Source organism: Cladophialophora carrionii, assembly GCF_000365165.1.
Source record: "Cladophialophora carrionii CBS 160.54 unplaced genomic scaffold supercont1.8, whole genome shotgun sequence".
Taxonomy (NCBI): Eukaryota; Fungi; Ascomycota; class Eurotiomycetes; order Chaetothyriales; family Herpotrichiellaceae; genus Cladophialophora; species Cladophialophora carrionii.
In genome coordinates, this window is record NW_008481833.1 from 1,025,101 (window position 1) to 1,046,475 (window position 21,375).

At 54.2% G+C, this 21,375-nt stretch overlaps 7 protein-coding genes across 7 annotated transcripts; 4 read left to right on the top strand and 3 right to left on the bottom strand.

The window, feature by feature from the left end:
• Nucleotides 1-1,621: 1,621 nt before the first annotated feature.
• On the top strand, nt 1,622-4,612 carry G647_09031 (uncharacterized protein; the record flags this gene model as incomplete). The annotated part of the gene is made up of 2 exons (XM_008733336.1): nt 1,622-2,002; nt 2,057-4,612. 2 exons carry the CDS (start codon nt 1,622-1,624, stop codon nt 4,610-4,612), a joined length of 2,937 nt encoding a protein of 978 aa, XP_008731558.1.
• A 593-nt stretch (nt 4,613-5,205) lies between these two features.
• G647_09032 (uncharacterized protein) lies at nt 5,206-7,266 on the bottom strand (the record flags this gene model as incomplete). The annotated part of the gene is made up of 1 exon (XM_008733337.1): nt 5,206-7,266. The coding sequence occupies one exon, from the start codon at nt 7,264-7,266 to the stop codon at nt 5,206-5,208; it is 2,061 nt and encodes a 686-aa protein (XP_008731559.1).
• Nucleotides 7,267-8,426: 1,160 nt separating this feature from the next.
• On the top strand, nt 8,427-8,900 carry G647_09033 (uncharacterized protein; the record flags this gene model as incomplete). Its single annotated transcript, XM_008733338.1, has 1 exon — nt 8,427-8,900. One exon carries the CDS (start codon nt 8,427-8,429, stop codon nt 8,898-8,900), a length of 474 nt encoding a protein of 157 aa, XP_008731560.1.
• Nucleotides 8,901-9,410: 510 nt separating this feature from the next.
• Nucleotides 9,411-11,438, bottom strand: G647_09034 (uncharacterized protein; the record flags this gene model as incomplete). The annotated part of the gene is made up of 5 exons (XM_008733339.1): nt 9,411-10,356; nt 10,419-10,850; nt 10,905-11,135; nt 11,188-11,294; nt 11,376-11,438. The coding sequence occupies 5 exons, from the start codon at nt 11,436-11,438 to the stop codon at nt 9,411-9,413; spliced, it is 1,779 nt and encodes a 592-aa protein (XP_008731561.1).
• A 292-nt stretch (nt 11,439-11,730) lies between these two features.
• Nucleotides 11,731-13,371, top strand: G647_09035 (uncharacterized protein; the record flags this gene model as incomplete). The annotated part of the gene is made up of 1 exon (XM_008733340.1): nt 11,731-13,371. The coding sequence occupies one exon, from the start codon at nt 11,731-11,733 to the stop codon at nt 13,369-13,371; it is 1,641 nt and encodes a 546-aa protein (XP_008731562.1).
• A 1,111-nt stretch (nt 13,372-14,482) lies between these two features.
• Nucleotides 14,483-15,880, bottom strand: G647_09036 (uncharacterized protein; the record flags this gene model as incomplete). Its single annotated transcript, XM_008733341.1, has 3 exons — nt 14,483-14,691; nt 14,751-15,320; nt 15,376-15,880. 3 exons carry the CDS (start codon nt 15,878-15,880, stop codon nt 14,483-14,485), a joined length of 1,284 nt encoding a protein of 427 aa, XP_008731563.1.
• A 1,987-nt stretch (nt 15,881-17,867) lies between these two features.
• Nucleotides 17,868-19,158, top strand: G647_09037 (uncharacterized protein; the record flags this gene model as incomplete). Its single annotated transcript, XM_008733342.1, has 2 exons — nt 17,868-18,569; nt 18,619-19,158. 2 exons carry the CDS (start codon nt 17,868-17,870, stop codon nt 19,156-19,158), a joined length of 1,242 nt encoding a protein of 413 aa, XP_008731564.1.
• Nucleotides 19,159-21,375: the final 2,217 nt, after the last annotated feature.

A 21,375-nucleotide genomic window follows, 5' to 3' on the forward strand; every position in this document is an offset into this window, starting at 1 on the left:
GTCACTGGGGTTTGGGCATGAAGTCGTTGTCACTGGGATGCACGATTCGCAGCTTGTCGTCGCTAGAATCGACAGGTGGCAGCAGCTACTGTGGCTACATGCATTCCGCTTCTGACGCCCCCTTCAGCGGTGAGCGAATTTCGACCTCCTTGACGCTTTTTGCATCCATTCCCATTTGCTTCAATTCGTCCTCACCCGCTCTTCAAACGCACAAAATCGAGGTGCCGACTCGTCATGATGCGACACGGTTCCCAATGCAGCCTCGAGCCAGACGAGGATACCATCAGGAGGCATGCACCTAGGTCTCTAACTCGCACTTGTGTGCTTCTCCCGTACCATGGCCGTGTCTAACTCGCACTTGTGTGATTCTCCCGTATCATGGCCAAGGGTTTGTGGAAATCTCTATATTTCCTTCGCAGCGTCCATCGGCACCGCCCTCTTCCTCCCTCCTCTTCCTGCCTGTCGAACAAGACCGGTTGCGAATGCCAGAGTGATTCGCCAATGCGCCAGCTGTGAGCTCACGGCCACTTGCTTCGCTCTTGTGCCTTCCACAGCATCTCTTCTTCGTCGTCTGTCTCTCCCGCATTTACCTTTTTCTGTCTCCCGTGTCACCACCGTGAAGACTGCATTCTTCTGGCCACCCCGCACTGGCACCTGACATCTAACACGCTGACATTTGACATCTGTATTTCTCATACCCGCGGAGGGAAGGTCACCAGGTACGTACCCACGTATCACGTACTTTGCGCTAGGCACGGCACATGGATTCTCACATGTCCAGTGACACCGTTTAGCTGCCACCCACCTGCCTCGTTCCGCACTTCCCCTGGGGCCTAGGCCAACTGCAGCGCATCTAGGATCGAGGCAGCTGTCCCCGCTACACACACTACCACGACGCGCCCGCCGAAATCGTCCAGCCCCAACACCATCTCAGGTCAGAGTCTGCGCTTCGGACTCAGCTCACTAGCCAGTATCCGGCCACCACCACAGCCCAATTATTTCCTTTTTCCATCACGCGACAAGAGCGCGATCGCGGAAGGCCAACCTTGATGAGCGGCTCGATTTCAGCTTGACCTGCGCAGGTTCTGGGCTTCGAGCGGCGCCCGAAGTAAGGAACAAGACTACTGCACACCATCACTCAATCTGAACCAGCAGCAGGCCAATTTTGTCGCCTCCAGATCGCCTTCCCCCCAGTGCGATCGCCACCCGAAGGCCTCCTCTCCAACTTACGTCGTCATACAGCCAGCACCTTCAACTTTTACACTTCCAGACACCACTTCTCAACTTGTCCCACGATCGCTACTTCACTACCAAAGCCGTCTTTTCCTTTCGTTGTTGTAATAGCTCCTTCTGTCCCTCGCTCAATCACCCGTACACCAGTTTTATCTAATACGAATCGACTTTCGGTCATCAAGATCTGAATCAATCTCGGCAGCCAACCGAGGAAGACAGACAAGCGAGGTGTCCCGCACTCTTTTTTAAGTGGATGTGAGGGCAACACGCTCGACCGACCTGCGCTCTCTCCTGGCCGAAAGCCGCTCAAGATCGAGTCCGTCACATTGGGAGGCTTTTTCATCCTTATACTGCGGGACCGTTTGCTGGTGGCAACACGTGGAGGAATATGCCAGCTCAGCCAGACTGGAATGCCATTCAGACCTCTCTCAGGGTGCTGAACGTGACCAAATCAGCCAGTCCCGCCATCCTTCTTGTCGTCTTCGTCGCCGCGTTCATCTACCATGGCATCAGAACGTCGCCGGATGATGGCAAAGTCACCATCCAAGCCATGCGAGGTCCTGGTGGACGCCCACTTCCGATTCGAAGGAGATCCGCCAATCAGGTCAAGGAAGCTGCGGCCATCAAAGACCTACCACCCGGGATCAAGGCTGTGTTTAAGATCAGTCATGTTGTTGTCATGTTGACATTCCTGGGCAATGCGGCTATCCTCCTCTTTGAGATCCTGTTGAACCGCAAAGACGAATGGTGGCCTGGTAAGAATGCTGTGGTAGGTTGGGGGCTCTTGCGTTTCGGTGCCTGTAATTCCACTGACACTGTCTAGATATACGTAATCGCTTCTACCTTTCTCTGGCTGATCGTTTTCATCTCTATCCTGGACACGAAGCCCTCGCCAAACAACGCCCATTTTGTCACGTGGCTTTGTGCTCTCCCCTTGGAGGTCGTCATTCTAGGTGCTAGCCTGCGCATCTACACCATGCCCCATTATGAACCTCGAGTAGGCAACCAGCAGGGTGGCAAGTACAGAGAGAACATCACAGGCTGGGAATCACTCGAAGTTGTCGTCAACCTGGGCCGGATCGTTTTCCTCCTTGGTCTGTGCATCCTCTTCATTGCGATCAAAATCAACTGCCGGAGACACAAGACCAAAGCCTCGGGCACTGAGAATGAGAGAACGCCCTTACTTGGTGGAGACGTCGAATCTGGCAGACGCCCCACTGCTGACACCCGTGCCAACCATTCAAATGCTAATACTCCGTCCACCGAGCCCAAGGAGCATGTCGATGCGTGGGCCAAACCGACGGAAGTGCCCAACATAACCTGGTACGCCTACTTGCGAGGATTTGCCATGCTGATCCCGTACCTGTGGCCCAAGAAGTCACTCAAGTTGCAGCTTCTCGCAGGATCCTGCTTCCTCATCATGATCGGTCAGCGAGTCATCAATGTGTTCGTCCCTGTAATGGTGGGCAAAATCACTGACGCCCTGTCCGGCGATGATGATGGCGGGGTGCGAGCTCCTTGGCTGGATATCGCCTTGTATATCCTGTTTAGGTGGCTTCAGGGCTCCCAAGGTATTCTCAGCGCGGCCAGGTCAATTCTCTGGATCCCGGTGGAGCAATATTCCTACCGCGCCATCTCTACGGCGGCTTTTGAGCACGTTCATGGTCTGAGCGCCGAATTTCATACAGGCAAACGAACGGGAGAGCTGATTTCGGCTCTGAACAAGGGGAGCTCGATCAATAGCTTTCTTGAGATGGTCACCTTCCAGGTGGGACCCATGGTCTTCGACCTCGTTGTCGCCGTTGTCTTTTTAACCATCAAATTCGACGCATACCTGGGTTTGGTGGTGGCCATCGTGACATTTCTGTACATCTATGTCACCATTCGGCTTGCCGCGTGGCGAGTTACATTGCGCCGCAATTACGTCAACGCAGACCGAGAAATGGAAGCTGTCAAGAATGACTCTTTACACTCCTGGGACACGGTCAAATATTTCAACGCCGAGGGTTATGAATTCAGCCGATACCGAGCATCGATCAAGACCATGCAGAGTTTCGAATACTGGGTTGAGGTGACTTTGGCTTATATGAATACGGTGCAGGGTGCGCTCTTCATGATTGCCTTGTTGGTTGCTTGTTTCATCGAAGCATTTGAGGTGGCGCAAGGTGATCAGACCGTGGGCAAATTTGTCCTCTTGATCACCTACATGGCACAGCTGCAAGGACCACTAAACTTTTTCGGCACCTTTTACAGAGCTATTCAGACCAATCTCATCAATGCCGAGAGAATGCTGGAACTCTTCAAAGAACAGCCGCACGTCGTCGACCGAGAGGGTGCCGAAGTTCTTGAGGATTGTCAAGGTGATATTGTATTTGACAACGTGAGCTTCAGCTACGATAAGCGGAGACCAGCCTTGGACCGATTGAGCTTTCGATGTCAGCCTGGGTCAACAACGGCCTTAGTGGGTGAATCCGGAGGGGGAAAGAGCACGGTCTCAAGGCTGATCTTCCGCTACTACAACCCTGACTCGGGCCAAATCAGGGTTGACGGGAGAAATGTTCAGGATATCACCATCGACTCGCTACGGAGGTTTATTGGTGTCGTGCCGCAGGATTGCAACATGTTCAACGAGTCCATCATGTACAACCTGCGTTACGCCAATCAAGATGCGACGGATGAACAAATCTATGACGCTTGCAGGGCAGCCTCAATCCATGACCGGATCATGGAGTTTCCCAATGGCTATGACACAAAAGTTGGGGAGCGCGGTGTGCGACTCTCGGGCGGAGAGCGTCAACGAGTCGCCATTGCCCGAACATTCCTCAAAAATCCGCGCATCACTATGCTTGATGAAGCCACTGCTGCCTTGGACACCGAGACCGAAGAGAAGATTCAGGAGTCATTCAACTCCCTTGCAGAAGGACGAACCATGATCATCATCGCCCATCGACTTAGCACCATTGTCAACGCCGACCAAATTCTGGTGCTTTCTCACGGCACTGTGGTTGAAAGCGGTACGCACCAAGAACTTATTGCACTCGGAGGCAAATATGCAAGCATGTGGCGGAAACAGTCCAGAGCGCAGAGGGCTGCTGCTGAGGCTGCGGAATTGCATACCCGAGCGCGAAAAGCACTGGAAGAAGCCGAAGCTGATAGTGCGAGTGTCAGCGAAGAGGAGCTCGAACAATCAAAGAAACGAGACCAATCTCAGTGGACTCGAGGCCACAAAAGGGTCAACTTTAGCGAGAGCAGCCATCTGCGGGCCAACTGGACCGTGAATGACCAGGATCAAGATGGGGATGCTCAGTCTGAGAGTTCGCAGACGGGACACACCAACGGCACGCACGGGCAGGGTGGAAAACCACCGGGTCATCCTTGACCTGAACGGATATCATGTGCGACAGACGCCAGTTGCTGTACAGAACGTGGCCGACAACCTAGCTGATCCTATGGATCGAAATTTCGGCGCAGCGGCATTTTCTCGTCTGCGGGATGCTATCACCTATCGATTGTCCATTCTCTGTCCTTTTCGCGTCCAGAGTGGCTACGCTTCTGGCAAAATTGACCATGATGAGAGTCTTATGTGGTGACGACGGATATGCTAGACGCGTGGGAATCAGTTCCAGTGCTGAAAGATGTGTCCAGCTTGAGGGAAGACACAGCGTGGCAAAAGTTAGTCGCCTTCTTCCGTTGGGGGATTTGGTAACTTGGTATTTTCGGGCTCTCCTGCTATCAGAGCAAAGAGCATTGGCCTCGCGGCTTGGAAAGGAACACACTTTGGATGCCTGTATTGAACATGAGGGCGAACGAGGACAGGACATGTGCCGCTTGCTGCTTGCCAGCTGCAACAAGTTTGCCGAGCGGGCGAAGATTGAGAGCAATCGCCCTGACATTTGGATTTAGAGCACATGATCCCCACGCGGGCTTTACGTTTACAAAATATATGTGGAATCTCAGCGCTCGAGTCCAGGCTCAGAACCTCCGCTTCTTCTTCCCCACCACACCCGCCTCGATCGTGCGTTTCAACTGCATCCGCCGACGGGACGCTGCTTCTTCGGCCGTCTCCTTTGGTGGCGAAGGTTCAGCTGATGATGCGCGGCGTTTAGTCCGAGACTCCGATATAGACCGGGACGGGCCCGCGTGTTTGGGAGGTTCCGAACCGCGTGGATCGGAATCAGCATCGGCATCGGCATCGGCATCCGGGCGCGTCATCGGCGGAGAGGACGTCTCATCCCCGTGTGGTTGTTTCCTCTTCCGCAGGGCGCCGAGTTTGCGAATACCTGCTTTCCGGACGGTTTGCGTCTCGTCGCGTTGGGAAGAGGGCGGCGGCTCTTCGTCAGAGGCTGAGGCTGAGGCTGAGGCTGTGGCTGGATCTGGTGTGGGCTCTGGCGTCGTGACTGTCTTGCGCGCGCCCAGGCGACCTAGACGGTGGGATGGTCGTGCTGTCGCGGGCGTAGGGAGCTTGAAGGATTTCGGCTTGTGCTCGGCAGAGCCGGAGGTGTAGGTGGAAGTGGGCTGGTCGCGGTCGTTGGCCTTGTCCTTGTTCTCGCCCTCGTCCTCATCCTCGGTTTCGGTTTCGGTTTCGGTTTCCCCTTCGTGGTCTTCTTTCTTGCCCCTTGGGAGAGAGGCCGGTGACGAGTGTTTGGGATGTGAGCGTGTGGGCAGGGGCGACGGAGAAAGCGAAGGCGAGGGTGTTGCTGATGGTGAGCGCGTCGTGGCTCCCTTCTTGTTCGCCCCGCGTGGTTTGTGCTTCTGGGCTGGTTGGGGAGATTTGGTGCCTCGTCGGGACGGCAATCGGATGTCTTCGTCGTCCAGATCTACGTCTTCGTTTTCGTCTTCTGAGGCTGTTGCTGTTGCTGTTGCAGTAGCTGGTTCGCTTGACGCGGGTGATGCTCGACGCACTGGTGACGCCGTTCGTTTAACGGGCGGAGATGCCTTTGCTGGACCTTTAGAGGCGCCAAATGCTTTGGTTGCGCCTCGTCTGCCGAGACCACCGATTTTGGACGGTTTGGGACTTTTTGGAAGAGTGGACTCTTCGTCCTGGGTCTCCTCGTCGTCGGTGGTGACGGCGGGCCGGGTTACCCTCTTGGCTGTAGGACTCGTGCTCTTCAGGTGCGGTGGGGTTGGTTGACGCTCGAATTCATCGTCCGTAGACTCGTTGTCTGGGCGGGACTTCATCTTAGCCGATGTCATTGGCGGCGACTTGCGCTGCGCGCCGTCCTTCACGCCTCGCAGCATTGCAGTGGTCGTCGGTAAATCCTTGACCCAGTTGTCGTGCTCAGACTTGCTGTGCACGAAGCACTTTTCACACCCGCGAACAAGCTTACTCAACCCTGTCCGATCCGCGCCCTCGTACCCGTCGTCGTTGGCGAACTGCTTGATCCAGCCTTCCTCGTCAAATTCTGCCATCCCAGGAACGCGCTTCTTCGCATCCGCAACAGAGACGTGGCTACCCTTTCTCGACGCAAGACCAGCAATGCCAGGGAAAACGAGGCTCAAGTCAACAGCCGAGTTGCCGATCCGATCGAGCAGTTTCGAGATTACGTGATCTTTCTCCCTGACGATGCTGAGCAAGGAGTTGATTTTGCTCTGCGAGACGGCGACCTCGTGCAGGCTGGGACGGAGGATGCGTTCAGCAAGTTCTGAGCTGGTCTGGGGTTCTAGCGTGAACGTCCAGTCGAGCGGTTTTAGAGGGTGAGGGAGATCGATTGTCGTGCGGAGGTGCAGCGTCTGTGAACTTTTCTCCGATCCGCGTGTGATTGTATTGTCGCCATCGCTCAGGCTGTGGCGGAGTTTGGAAAGCAAGACCTCGAACTGGCGGGCCGAGGCCGACGGGTCGATTGTCGTATGCTGCCGGGCAGCTGTCGCCTTGATGTCGTAGCTGTCCAAATTAGTCTCCCAGATGGATATCAAGTCGGTGACGAGCAGCGTCAGGGATTCGCAGGTGGTTGAGAACTGGTAGAACAGCTTGGGACATTGGCGGCGTGAAGAGGTCTGGAGTTCTCGCCATCCCTCGCTGCCTGGTTCCGACATGGGTGAGAATCTTGAGCAGCAGTCACATCTTTCATGCAGGGGATTCAATCCCGGTGATAGTGATCGGCGTATAATCAGCAGCTTTATATAGCTACTATACGGTCACCAGACGCTTCGCGATGCAAGCACGGTTCGAGGCCTAAGGGACCGGTAAAGGTGATGGAGGCGTCAACAGCCCGCAGTGACGCCCTCAGTTCGACCAATGAGCACCTATCTTGGCATTCATGATCTGATTGGCTGCAATCCGGGCCGTTAGTCATCATTTCTTGGCTTCTCGCTCACGTGTCTCTCACCCATTTCTCAGGTGTCTCTTCTGTCATCGAGTCACGTGACATGGCAAGCATGAGCACCCTTCATTAACTCTTTCTACTTTCTGAGGATCGACTTTTGACGCAACAGAGCCATGCGGGTTATGCATGCCAGCTATGGCCTTCGGAAAGCCACTAGCGGTGCAGCGTGCCCTGTTATCTTGGTCGTCGACGCCTTAACATAACCCCTGGTACCGGATATACGTCAGAATCACAGCCAGTGGTGAACGGACAGCCCCCCTCATAGCGCGATCGGGCTACCAATATGCTGCATTCGCTATTATCTAGCATTCTGCGAGTCTGTGAAGGTCAATCTGTATATATACAGTCCCCATCTCCACCCTGTTGTAACACCTTTCTTCACGTCTGCCCCAAACAACCGCGCACAGGATACTCCGTATACCCGTCAGATGCACTCCGGAACCATACAACAGACCCTCGTCATTTGCTATCGGTATTGGTCAATCTGTGCCTCTTAGATCGTCGGATTCGAATTGGCGTTATCTCTCCTTCAGCCTTTACGCCGCTAAGTCAGAATCCCTCCGCCCTTGCTTTGCATGGAAAACACCACTGAACCGTCCTCTCATTCGAGGCAAACGGCCTTTCCCGCCTCGGCCACATACTGGCGTGCCCCAGTGGTCATGAGCGTGGGCTTCCTTCTTGGGATCATCCTCATGGGCCTTCACCACGCTCTCTACCAAATATTAGGCGGTGAACCAGCCGACAACGCTCTTTTGCAGCTCAATGCTAATCTTTCCGGACAACCTATCGTTCGATTACGGAGGCGACCTTACGGCGTCCTACCGGTTCAATCGTATTCCTAGTTCTGCTGGTGAGGCTGACGCGCAGATGATGACCTGCAAGTTGTATAACCCATCTTATGCTACACATTTCGAGGTCAAGAGCACTGGCGCCCAATTCATCACCGCTGCTCCTGCGTTCAAGAACTCTATGCCGGCAGTTTCCACGATGGGAGGCGCACCCGCGGACCCACTAGTCAGTCGATGGATGAACATGCAACCCGGCACGGAGGCCTTTGCCATGATGGTCATCGGTCCGATCAAGTATTCGAATAAGGTCAACTTCCCCACGACCAACTCGGTCTACTCTCTGGGGATGAATCAGGCGCTGTTTCCCTCGAAGCCAGGACTGACCCGGCCTGAGACAACAACGAGGCAAGCGAGGCGCAACGAGACTTTATTCCAGAACACCAGGTTAAGTATGCGGTATAGTGTTATCTCTGGGTATGTTATCGTCCCCAATTCTGACTTGGCACATTTTTGCCTGGTTGACATCGGAGCGGGCTTATCAGACAAGACGGCATGACCGCTCTGGCAAGTCACCCGGCTATTTGTCTATGAGCCGCGCACGCTGCTGATAACATATGATATCAGCGCGCTGTTCGCTTTGACGTGTGTGTTGCTCGGCGTCCATGCGCTGCTTCGCAATGATGCGTGCTGCACGGATTCTTTTCCGAAATCGTGCGAGTCACGCGAGATCCGGCGTTGTCGAGGTTGATCGCCGACGAAGGGGATCGTCAGGGCGCACGGCCTGCGCCGAAGCACATTCGCAGGGCTCGAGGGCGGTTAGGCAGAAACGCAAAGTCGAAATCGCAAATTTATGCTTCAACCTGGATTTGAGGGTATTTTTACGACATGATGCGCCAAAGATACTGTCTGGGTAATGTATGGCTGCTGCAAATATACCTTCGGATCTGTCCGTAGTGAGGTTTCGCATATGTAAATAGTCAGATGAACAGACAGAGGATATACATCCAGTTCCCGCACGCTGAGCAACGCTGGTCTCAGGATGATCGCCCTGCCAGCTCGCCCGGCTTCATGGCTCGTCAAACTGTGGCGGCACGTAAAAGTCTCCGAGTTCAGTGAACAGGGAATCCCAGTCGATAAGGTCGCCTCCGTAATCGAACGATAGGTTGTCCGGGAAGATTTGCATTTCCGTCCCGTTGGGCGTTGTCTGAGTCTGGCCACTCGCAGCGGCAAGTCGTTCGCTCAGAGACTGGGCCGGCTTTTCCAGGCCAAAGTGCTCCTTGAGACGTCTGATCGTGTCCCACATGATACTCGACGCCATTCTGGACTTCGTCTTTAATGCAAAACCGTTGCCCTCCCTCTTCAGCGGATGCTGGCTGAGGTATGAGATGGTGGTGCACGTCCGGCTGAGGTAGTCGTGCTCGGTGATGATGCAAGCATGAAGTGTGTTCCAGGCTTGGCCGATTGCCTTTCTCGTGGCGGCAAGGTCGACCAGAGGGTGTTCGCTGTCTCGCAGCATCAACAGGAAGAACGTCGCCGCAATGAGAGACTCCTTGGTGTGGACGCTCCACGAGCTGATTTCACCCTCGGCATTGTTGGCGACGTCGATGAGCTTCAGGCCTGTTGCGAGTGCGGGTCCGATGAACTCGTCCACATTTGAGTGCCGGCCATTCTGAGTGCTGCTAATGTTCGAGGAAGTTATTGCGTAGATGTACAGATTCAGCTTCGACCCAAGAAACAGTACTTCCTCGTGAGGCGACCACAGTAGGCCGGACGTGGATTCCATCAGGGAGAATTCCTTCTCGAACATGTGGATGGCTGATATGGAGCTCTGGAGGACACCTGCCGGGCTGAGATCGGAGTTGCCTAGGGTAGTATTCGTCCTGTAGGACAGATAGGCGATTTGGAGCTGTTGTTTGAGCTTGACTGGGATGGTGGATGCTGGGGATGAAAGGGCTTCGAGGATGGTATGGTCGATGGGGGCGGTGCATGGAACGCCAATTCTGCGGCTTGCCCTATTTCCAAATGTCAGCAGACAGACCTAACAACCCCTCGAGAGAGGGAGGGGGGCACATACATCTCGTTCTCGATGAAGCAAGCAATCCATGCTTTCCTCCGAGACAATATGATCTCATCGTCGAATTTCGAGCCATAGATGAAGTCGTTTGCATATTCGGGTCGATGTAAGCCCATCTGTAGAGCTGCGTGAGTGGCGATGCCGCTGTATGTCCACGACAGGTCGGTCCAGCTCCTGTCGTCGCCCCCTGCCCAGGTACAGAGCAGGAGTAGCGCCTGGATCATCTCAAGCGACTGACTTGAGAGGTACTCCGGACTGAGGACGAGCCTTTTGAGCGGCTGGCTGAGCTTGGAGTACAGAGCAACATGCTGCCGGCATTTGGCCGATACGAGAATTATGCTCCAGAACAAGGGTGGCCATTTCCTCGACGACCGGAAGGTAATCGACGGCGAGGACAAGATGGGGAACCGCAGGTGGTGGTAAAGGTAGTAGCTTCAAAACGGGATTAGGCAGGAACACATAACAGAGAGGGCACTGATTTCCTACCGCTCAAATAGCTCGACGATTGTCTGGGGCTGTATCGTGATGTCGTCGAGAGTCGTCGGTTGCAGGTCTTCGAAGAACTGGGCGAAATCGAACGTGCTGAAGTCTTCCTCGACAATCGAGGGGCGGTGTCGAGCTTCGGGCGACCCAGCCGCAGGAGCAGATGCTTCTCGTGGTGTGCCTTCGAGTTTCTGCTTTGCCTCGAGCAGTTGCTCTTCCAGCCTCTCGATCCGTCTAGTCAAAGAAAGTCAGAACTGAGCCGGACATTGGCATCCATCCACCTTACTCCTGGCGCTTCTCTCGTCGGAAGTGAGAGTCGATCAGACACTTGGAGCCAGTTCTGGTGCATCTTGTGCACGGCGCCGGAAAGGTCTGAGCCGAGTCACATTTCAACTACACGAAGTCAGGAAAACCGATACACAAGATATAGCCGGAAGCAGTTGCGCTGAAATCGACTCTTCCGCATTGGCCTACCTTCAGCTGGCGGCATTGAGTACAAGCCGGGCCCTTGTTTCGGGTCTTCTGGACCCGCTCCATCTTCTGCACAGTTCGAGCCTGCTAGGAGAAAGGCACATCCCCTGATCCGCTGGCCAAGGCGGCAAATGGACCCTGGTCATAGTGGTCTGCGCTGGCCTGTAGTGAGAACGAGCTTCACATTCAACTGAGACGAAGCTTCTCGTGTTTCTAAGTCCTGGCGCCGAAGTTTCCCCGGTGCCACTTTCTGCCTGGCATCTTTCTTGCGGCATAGTGAGAATATCATGCCTACGCAAAGTTTACTACAATTGATACTGGGCGCTGCATCGTCCATCCTCGCTCCATCCATATCGAAATGAGCGATGCCGACTACCCCAACAAGCGGCGGCGGTCGCAGTCCCCTCCGCGGCGAAAGCACGATGGCGACCGTCAGTATCGAGACCGCAATGCGCCGAACAGACGCGAGAACGGTCAGCCTCAACGATGGTCTCACAAAGACCAGATGAGGATCAACCAGATGCAGGAAGACGAGCGGATGAGGGAGTGGGTGGCGCAGGAGGATGACTTTGTTCTCAAGCAGACCAAGAAGAAGGCAGACATTCGAGTCAAGGAAGGCCGCGCAAAACCCATCGACTGGCTGGCCGTCACTCTCCGCGTTGTCGACCCTACGAGGAACCCGCTGGATGATGAAGTGGACGAGAAAGATCTGGACTTCGTGGACCCTGACAGTGTGTTCGACGACCTGTCCGAGAGTCAGCTCACCGAACTGCGCAAGGATATCGAAACGTATATGAATCTGGAGAAGAACAGAAAGAACAGAGACTATTGGAAGACCATGCAAATCATATGCAAAGATCGGCAGAAGAAGCTGCGTGCGTCAGGTCCCGAGGGTAGAGCAGTCAGCTCTGTGGCCGCGGATATTGACAAACTGCTGGGACCCAAGACGTACGAGCAGTTAGAGACGTTGGAGGGCCAGATCAGGGCCAAGCTCGATTCAGACGAGCCGATCGACACCGACTATTGGCAGCAGTTGTTAGACAGCTTGCTGGTTTGGAAGGCCAAAGCAAAGTTGAAGAGGGTGTATCAAGACGTTCTCGGTTCTCGCTTGAAGAGCCTAAGGCAGGAGAACGAGCGAAGAGCAACTCTTGCACAGCAACACTTCCGCAGTGCCGGAGTCGAGACTACACAGACCGTGCAGTACTCGAAGGTCTTGGACCCAGAGCCATTGTTGGAGATCGCGGCAAAGGACAAGTCCCTTGAAGTCCAGGACGAAAGCACATTCCTGCAAAGCGTCGCTGCTAGTAGACGAAAAGTGCTACACATGGGCTACGTGCCGGCGCCAAAGATGAACGCCGCCGCGTCGACACCCTCTTTCTCAGCCCAGCCACGTCCAGCATCACAACAAATCAAGCCTACCGACCCAACGGCCCGCTTCGACACATCCTCCCACGACGATTCCTCCAGCACGAAAGCGCTCTTCGACCGCGAGGTCGCCCGCGGCGTCAACGATGACGAAGAAATCTTCGCCAATGAGGACGAGTCGGCCACCTCTTCGCAGCAACCGGCCTGGCTTTCGCAGTACGGCGGGAAATACCGGCCTCGAAAACCTCGGTACTTCAACCGCGTCCAGATGGGCTACGAGTGGAACAAATACAACCAAACGCATTATGACCACGATAACCCGCCCCCGAAAGTCGTGCAAGGCTACAAATTCCATATCTTCTATCCGGACCTGATCGATCCGACCAAGGCGCCGACGTACAAGATCATCCGCGAGGGCGGCAGGAAAAAGGGACAAACGATGGCCCCGGCAGGCGAGGAAGACACCTGCATCATCCGGTTCATGTCCGGTCCGCCGTATGAGGATATTGCCTTTCGGATTGTGGATCGCGACTGGGATTATAGTGCCAAGCATGAGAGAGGGTTCAAGAGCACGTTTGAAAAGGGCGTGTTGACCCTGCACTTTAGTTTCAAGAGGATTGTGTACCGCAAGTAGTTGGAATCCCTCGAGTGCAGGGCGTGCGGCCCGGTCGAGGTCGAGACATATGTGATCACGACATGAGCATCAGGACGGGGTGTGGTCAAATGAGGTGCGCAGTTTGAGTAGGCCGAGCTGAGGCTGAGAGGCTAAAGGGCCTCGAGTGTCAGTGTCAGTGTCAGCGTCAGCACGGCCTGCCAGCATTACTAAATCGCAAAACCTTCCGACCACCGTCTCACCAGGTATGCACATGTGATTGACCTTGATGACCACGATACGCTTTCCTCGCATCCACATGTTGAGTGTACCCTGTGTCCTGTTACCTAGGTACTTAACTAGGTAGTCTACTCGGCCTGCGTATGCTGAGATTTTGTCGTCCCCCGAACCTACATAACAGGCAACTCATACGTTTAACAAGTTGACCCAAGATTACCTTAGTCATCCCTGTACTGTACTGTGCAGTCGACCAGTTATGGACAAAGAGTGAGCCGGTATGACTGGACCCCATGCAGCACACGCGAGGCGACAAAATCGACCGGAATCCTGCGGGCGCAGTGTTTGTAAAGCAAGGCCCGAAGGTACTCGCTGCTCTTGCTCATCTTGTAGAGATTGAGCAGATCCTAGGTATGTAGATGTAGGTACAAGGAGAACCTAAAAGGGCCGCAGGGGAGTCTCTTGTCGAGATGACGAAGCCCCCTTGCTTGGGCGTTGAGCGCGAGCTTGACATAGGGGAGCCGAGGAATCACTCGGCGGCGGCTTCCTCAGGGAAACTCCATCAGATACGAGTAGAGTGGTACATTTGTCGAACGAAAGAGGGACGGGACAGCGAGTCTACGCTCGGCGACGATCGAAAAGAATAATCGGATTTTGTCATTAAGATTCCCTGGTTATGACTCTGTTATATATCTGCCCTTGACGCCGTGTTCTTTCATGCCAGATATGCTGATGGGATATCCAATGCTTCACGCTTGAGTATATAGACGAATCGACGTAGTGAGGACCAGCTTGAACGCGGGCGGCAGATGGTAGAAAGTTGGCGCTGGCAATCCAACCAAGCGCACAATATCACGTAGTATGTAGCGACAGGATAGAATGGTTGTACAAAAGCTGAACGAGGCTCGAGCGCTCATCATGGTTCGGGCTGCGGCACTGGCTCCTTTGGCGTTTCGCGTTCGGAATCCGTCGGCTCGAGTTGAAGTTGCTTCTCTTTCTGGCGTGTGCCGGGTGCGATGCCACAATCTTCCTCCCAAGTCACTGTTTCCTTGTGCATATCATGCCGGACCCAGGGAATGGTAATGACGACCCAAATCCCGATGAAAACGAAAGGGACGCCCCAACCTGTAGGTTCCGAATTAGCTATTCGATTTTGACTTCATATGCCCTGGGGCGGTACCTACCGATACCATATGCCACGTCTTTTGAAACAGGGTGAATGCACACAACCACAGTACACGCAATGGCGACAATCAAGGACGGGATAGACCAAAACAGAGACTGGACCTTGATCATCCTCCGGAAGCGTGGGCTCGCCTTGTATCGAGCCGCCAGAGCTTCGCGGAAAGGCCTGCCGGCGTTGGCATTGACGGCAACGACATCCTCGATGAGATAGTACACTCCGGGATACACCTCGCCGCCTTTCTCGGTCGAACTGATCCGGAAGGGCGCTCTTTTACCGGAAAGACTCCACATGGTAAGAGCGAAGACGCTGCCGCCGATGCAGTACAATATCGCAGGGGCAGGCATGGAGAGCACACGGAGCCACACAATGTGTGGCGCGCTGCCAACAATCAATAGTGCCGTGACCGCCGTGATCGTCAACACCGAGATCCAGTGCGTAATGTCGAAAGCCCACTTGTTGTTGGAACCAAGAGGTCGGAAGAAGTTCTCTTTCTTCCACAGCCGCAAGCTCCGTACTGCGAATTCCACGTAGGTCGGACCACCCCAGATGGTAGCGACAACTGCGAAGACTGGGCACAATGATCGTCAGCAGGAGCGTGCGACAAGCGACGGGGTAGGTCTTACTGATCCATCCTTCGATGTGGCCTATGAATTTCATGGTATAGAATAAAACGATCGGGATGACACACGCGTCGACAATGATCAGGAATATCGTGAAGAACAACTTCCATCTCTTCCAGCCGTGTCTCCAAGTGAAGGGTAATTGCGGTAGTAGCGTCGGATTTTGTGCATAGTATTCTTGCAGTGTGCTCGCTCTCCGCCGGAACTCGCGTTTCGTGGCGGCACGACTGTCATAATATGCGTCTCTTTCCGGCTCAGTCTTCCGCTCTTTTCTTGCCTGTTCTCTGCTCTTGCGGCGTTCGGTGCCAGACATGGTACTCAGTCCCGTGTCAACTGCCCTTAGACCTGGCGTGGGCGTCTCTTCCCGATTGAGCCCAGGGCTCTCTGGCCCGAAGTGGACATTTCGAGCCTCTCGCACCGGCGATGAGGGAGCCAGTCCATCCGGGGAGCCAAGTGGCGGCCGGTCCACTTGGAGACTGGCACGACTGCCTCTCACAACTTCGGGCATGGAGACACGTGGTACTTCCTCGGTTTTGGGAGCTTGCGCGAGAAGAACGAGGAGGATACAGTGGTCAGGGTATCAGCCGGGGCTGTGGGGGGGAAGTTGTATGATCGAGAGTATTCAGACCCTCCGGCCTCAGGAAGGCCGCGGAAAGGGTTGACCGCTTCTGTCACCCGACGCTAGAGAGTGGTAAAGGATGATAGAGGGCACTGCCGCTGTAGGATTAGTCTTGCGGCGTCGTCAGGCGGGAAATCGACAGTCAAGAGCTTGAGAAAGTGAGAGTGTCTTGAGTGTTTATTGGCGTTGCCCTGAAAAGGCTGCTCCGGGCATGACGGCTCACTCAGCAAAGTAAGCTCGCATGCATTGACGTCGCCCTCAAGTGCCTATGATGTCGATTGGGCGATCACAGGAATACTGCGTGAATACTGGCTGGCCCGGAAGTGAAGTCTCCGGGCGCGGCGCCTCACAATGCCCGCGCCAAAAGCTTGTCGCACTTACCAAATCAATCATCCGACGCGCCCATCACAAAGCCACACCTAAGGCTAAGCCGTTTACGCCGCTCTGGCCGTGGAGGGTCACGGGACCACAGCTGAAACTAACACCTTGGCGTCTTCTCAGAAACCTGCTTCAGTTAGTCGTGGGTGATGTTCTATTTGCTGCTTGAGTGGGCGACATCAGCGATATCACTGATGGGCACGGCCGACGAGAATGCCGTCTTCTCACCAACGTACTGGGTATCAATGAGCCATGTCGAGAAGTGGTGTTTTGGTTGAATATTTCTCCTTGCCATCTCATCTTCTTCTCACCTCGCAATATCATGTCACATCACTGCGTCAAACACATCAAAATCCTTTCATCGATCGTGTTTCTATGTCTCCTCAAGCTCATGGAAACTAGCAATACCTAATTCCTTCTAACCTGCAGCCTGTCCATGCTGGCAAAGTTGACGCTCAGTCGTCTGTCGGCCACCCAAGTGAGGGAAGATTGAAGACATTCTCAAGCAGCACCAGTGGCATGCAAGAGCAGTTTTCTGCAACAGATCTCTTGCACTTACTTTTCCTCACGGCAGTGTCTGCGGCCTGCTGCATCCGGATCAACGCCAGCAGGAATTGAGAATTTTCGATATGGGGCGGGATGGTGTCCGTCGCGACGCGATGCACTGACCCTAGTGACTTACAAAAACAACCCGGCTGAGTATCTCTACACTGCCTCCGTTTCCTCCAGGACGCGACCACCGACATATCCAGCAGCCTTGTCCCTGAAGATTGATGCGGGATCCTCTCACCTCGCACCTCGTCAGCTGACCTCTTCCCTCAAGTCATTGACAACCCAGCATGACTTATCTAATCGTCACGCCTCGTATCATCCCACAAGCAAAGACGAAAACACAAACCAAATTTTCCTGCTGCAGGATGGGCGTGGACCACTGCAGGTTGGCATTTGAGACCAAACTAGTATGCACTTTCCCGACATGACAAGCCGTTGAGCTAATGGGCGTTGTACAAAGCTCCGCATGTCGCTCATCTTTTGATTGGACAGGAGATTCTTCAGGAAGCCCGGATTTCTCTGGAAAGAAGTGATACAGTATTGTACTGTACTAGCATGCAAAAAATGCTTCCAGGCGTCTTCTCCCATGGCGCAGAAGCCATATGAGGTCGGTTCAGGAACGCCCTTGTTTGCATCTCCCGGCTCCCGCTTCTCCCATCCCTTTCTACCCCTGCCTGTTTGCGTGATCCCACATGGTACAGACGCACTCCAGAGCCAATTGCTTGCTCTAGCATAATACCATTTTGCCTCTGCCTCTTTGTTTTGCTTCCAGTCCTTAAGCACAGGTTCTTTCCCCAGTCACTCATAGTTCGCAAGCCAGACATCATATTGTCATTGTTTCATCTTGGTTGTGACAGTGTGGGCGTTGAGCGTATTTGCTCCCTTTACAACGGAAGCGCCTGGCATATTCACCTCCGCCAACATCATCAGCGTCCTAATGAGCGACATGGCAGGAATAGATGCTGAACTTCCAAGCCATCACTATGCCTCTTACGACAACCCTGTGGACCTTGAACTGTCGAATATCATGACCAGAGCATCGTTTAGCCATCAAACCTTGCACACATTGCCTCCATCCGTCTCTCAGCTGCAGGCGTATCACGCACAACAACATCAACCAGACATCCATCCCCTGCTCAAGCTTGAGACTCAAGGAGATGTATCATTCGAGCTTCTGCACCACAGCCAATCTCACATCATGCCCTGCAATACACAGCTTCAACTGTCGGATTTCGATTTGGGATCAAACTGGGCGCCTTCCGTCTGCGCATACCCACAGCTCATTAATGACGGCGTTGAACACACTCCAGATACGAGTGGTCTTCCTTTGTTCCCATACTCAACTTATCCCGCCTCGCTGCCTCAGCCAGCAGGCCAGTATTTCGTCGAGGGCAACATCCAATGCCCTTGGTCCTCGTCACCAGAATATGTCAATTGCGCACCATCAGCGAGCGTGGAACATGAAGAGGATGCCTCCGATGACAAGCCTTATGCTCGACTCATCTATGAAGCTTTGATGCAGGCACCAGGACATAGGATGATGCTCAGGGAGATTTACGAATGGTTTCGCCATAATACTACAAAACCCCAGGAATCCGGATCAAACGGCTGGCAGAACAGCATTCGGCACAATCTTTCGATGAACAAGGTTGGTCAATCTCCACAATGCCCTGTGTAGCCCACTGACACTGGCATAGGCATTCGAAAATGACAGAGACAGTGCACGCGGTAGCTCTCGAAAGGCCACCAGCGTGTGGATCTTGACCAAAGATGCGATCGACAATGGCGTTCAGTCCACCACGAGATACCGCAAGACTGGAGCAGGGAAGAGACCGTTGGGAGGCCGAATGCCCGCCATCCAACGCCAGAGAGCCGGGGCACGAGGTGGACGGGCAGCACGAAATTCAGCCAAAAGGAGACATCAGGACCTCTCTGCGTTGACTGACCCGGCGTCCACGGCCAGTCCATCGACCACATCGTACTCGGACTACGGCGACTACCCAAGCTTCGACTACCACGAGTTACAACCGGCCGTGAGAAGCTGGCCAATGACGCCAGTGGAAGACAATCTTGCAGCCGACGAGAACAACTTGTTCAACTCGTTATCTCCGCTGAGCAAGCTGGACCTGAAGTCGCAGAACCTCGCTTATGGGGAGGAAAACATGCATGTTCAAAATGCACTGTTGCAATCGATGCGAGCCCAACATGTCGGGGACTTGGTCAGATTTTCATGCTGAGTGAGGCCGGACCTCGCCACTTGAGATCCGGGGTTGGAAATCATCACATTGGATACCACGTTATTATGACCCGTCTCCCGAGCGTCGGTGGTGAAAGCATGCACGAATAGGGTGCCTGGGCAGCCCAAGGAAGTGGGCAGAGACGAGCAGTGGACGGGACAGTGGCTTCTCTAGGCGGGCATTTTGGTGTCATGATATCAAAAGAGGGGTTCTCATAGCAAATGACCCTGGGTGAACGTGCATTCTGTTTGACTACAATGCGACTTGGAGTGACGTTAGTATATGGATGTACGATACCCCTGTAGCAAGAGAACCGCTATTCCGATCCAGCTTGCAGCTGCAAGATGTCAGAGTCTAACGCCTCATGCTGGTGCTCGCGGTGATACTTGTGGGCAGGCCATCAACGACCTGCCAGGTGCGGCCTCGCCTGGGTTGTTTGCCTTGGCCGAACGAGCTGGTCTAGACGCTTTGCCTCGCTGTGTCCTCTTGCTTCCCTCCGAACCTCCCACGGCCTGTCTCGATCTTGAAGATAACGATTTGATTGACTCGTTCATCGGAAAGCCAGCAGGCGCTGCTCAGCACGCTCCTTGCAAAAAAGCCCCTCTTTGCCCTTGGCTCGTTTGACAGTTCGTAATTGATCTCGCTACCGTTGATTTCCTCGCTTGGAAGCGTCCCTCCCTAGTACGGCCGGGTTGTGCGTTGGCAGGCTCGCCTCTACCTGAAAGCCGATCATCTCGGTTCCAGCTTCTTCACTATGGCACTGGGCTACAGCAGCGTGTTCCCGGGATGGCTTCTACCAACGGTGATGGGAGCCTCCACCAAGGTTGACAACCCAACTGCAGCTTGGAAATTATGTTGTCAACAACCCGGGGTTGGCGCACAAGACGTGTCAGGAATGTCGAGCAGATACAGGATCAGGCCCGACCGTCGACGATTTCTTCACACTACTGCACCCCCTCGTCGCGCGGACAACTTCTCCCGCTTCCCCGTTGATCGAAGGTTCTAAACATGCTGACGATGCACCGTTGGTGGCGTCACGGTACGGACCGATCTAGAACAACAACAGACAAGCATCGCTCAACGCAAAGGACGTGTAGGGGGGCCCTGAGGGATTCCTATCCAGCAATCCAACAGCCCCAACCTCGTGCTCAGCACGCACAGAATCTGCAAGACCACACCCCTCGACCGTTCCGATTTCCAAGCTCGATGTCAGAGGTATCCTCTGAACACGCAGGACCTGACGCGAACGTAGAAGCAGAGCTCAGACCGAATTCGGGTGTATTGCGCTTTCGTATCGCCGTCTGATGATGGGTCCGATCATCTCAAACAGTCGCAAAGAGCTCGACTCCACCAGTGGCGCATCACTCAGTCACTTCGTTGGTCTTGAGCTTGCCACGCTTCAGAATCGTCCCGCGTTGCGTTCAACAAGGTGAATCTCGGATCTGAGCTTCTGCCATGTTTCAGCGAGAGAACGGGATGGTGACAGATCGAGTCGAGAAAATGACGCACTCTCGACAACCCTGTTGTTTTCGGTCTGTAACCCAGAATCTTCCGCTGATTCTTCCGACATGCATCTGACATGGACCAGCTCCCTTGACACCCCTCAGTCTGTGCAGTTGACGGAGGCGGCTGAGCGCTCGATGCTGCAGACATGTTAGCTGAGATTGACTTGCAGAGGTACGACCAATTAGCTGACCAGCCACCCTCATATCGAAGTGAGACCTGGTCTCGGTCCATCTCATCTCTGCAGCATTGCACGGGCATCCCTAGGACCCGAATTTCTTCATTTCCCAAATGAGGCGTTGCTCAGAATAAAATGGAAAGCCCTAGATCAGCCCCTTGCAAGGGCACGAACACGACGTTCCTATGCGCCCTGGATCCTCCCAAGCCCGGCCGCTTTCGACGGTTAAAGCTGCCGAGCTGTCGGATCTGACTTACAAGCATATGCTTACGATGCTGAAGAGGGTGGACTATCATTTCAATCTCGATTGGCGAGGATGATACTCGATCGGATTTCTTAACTCCCGGGACGAGATAACTTGGCCTCGATCCTCGACTCTTCTATGCTCCACCATCTCGGTCGACCATAACGACAACTTCCTTGGTGTCATTTAAAATCGAATCTGACCATTCTGCCGACAGCGAGACGGCCGCTTTGCCGTCAACCCGTCATGCACATTCCCGAACATCCGTATACAAGTCGGTCAACCACAACGT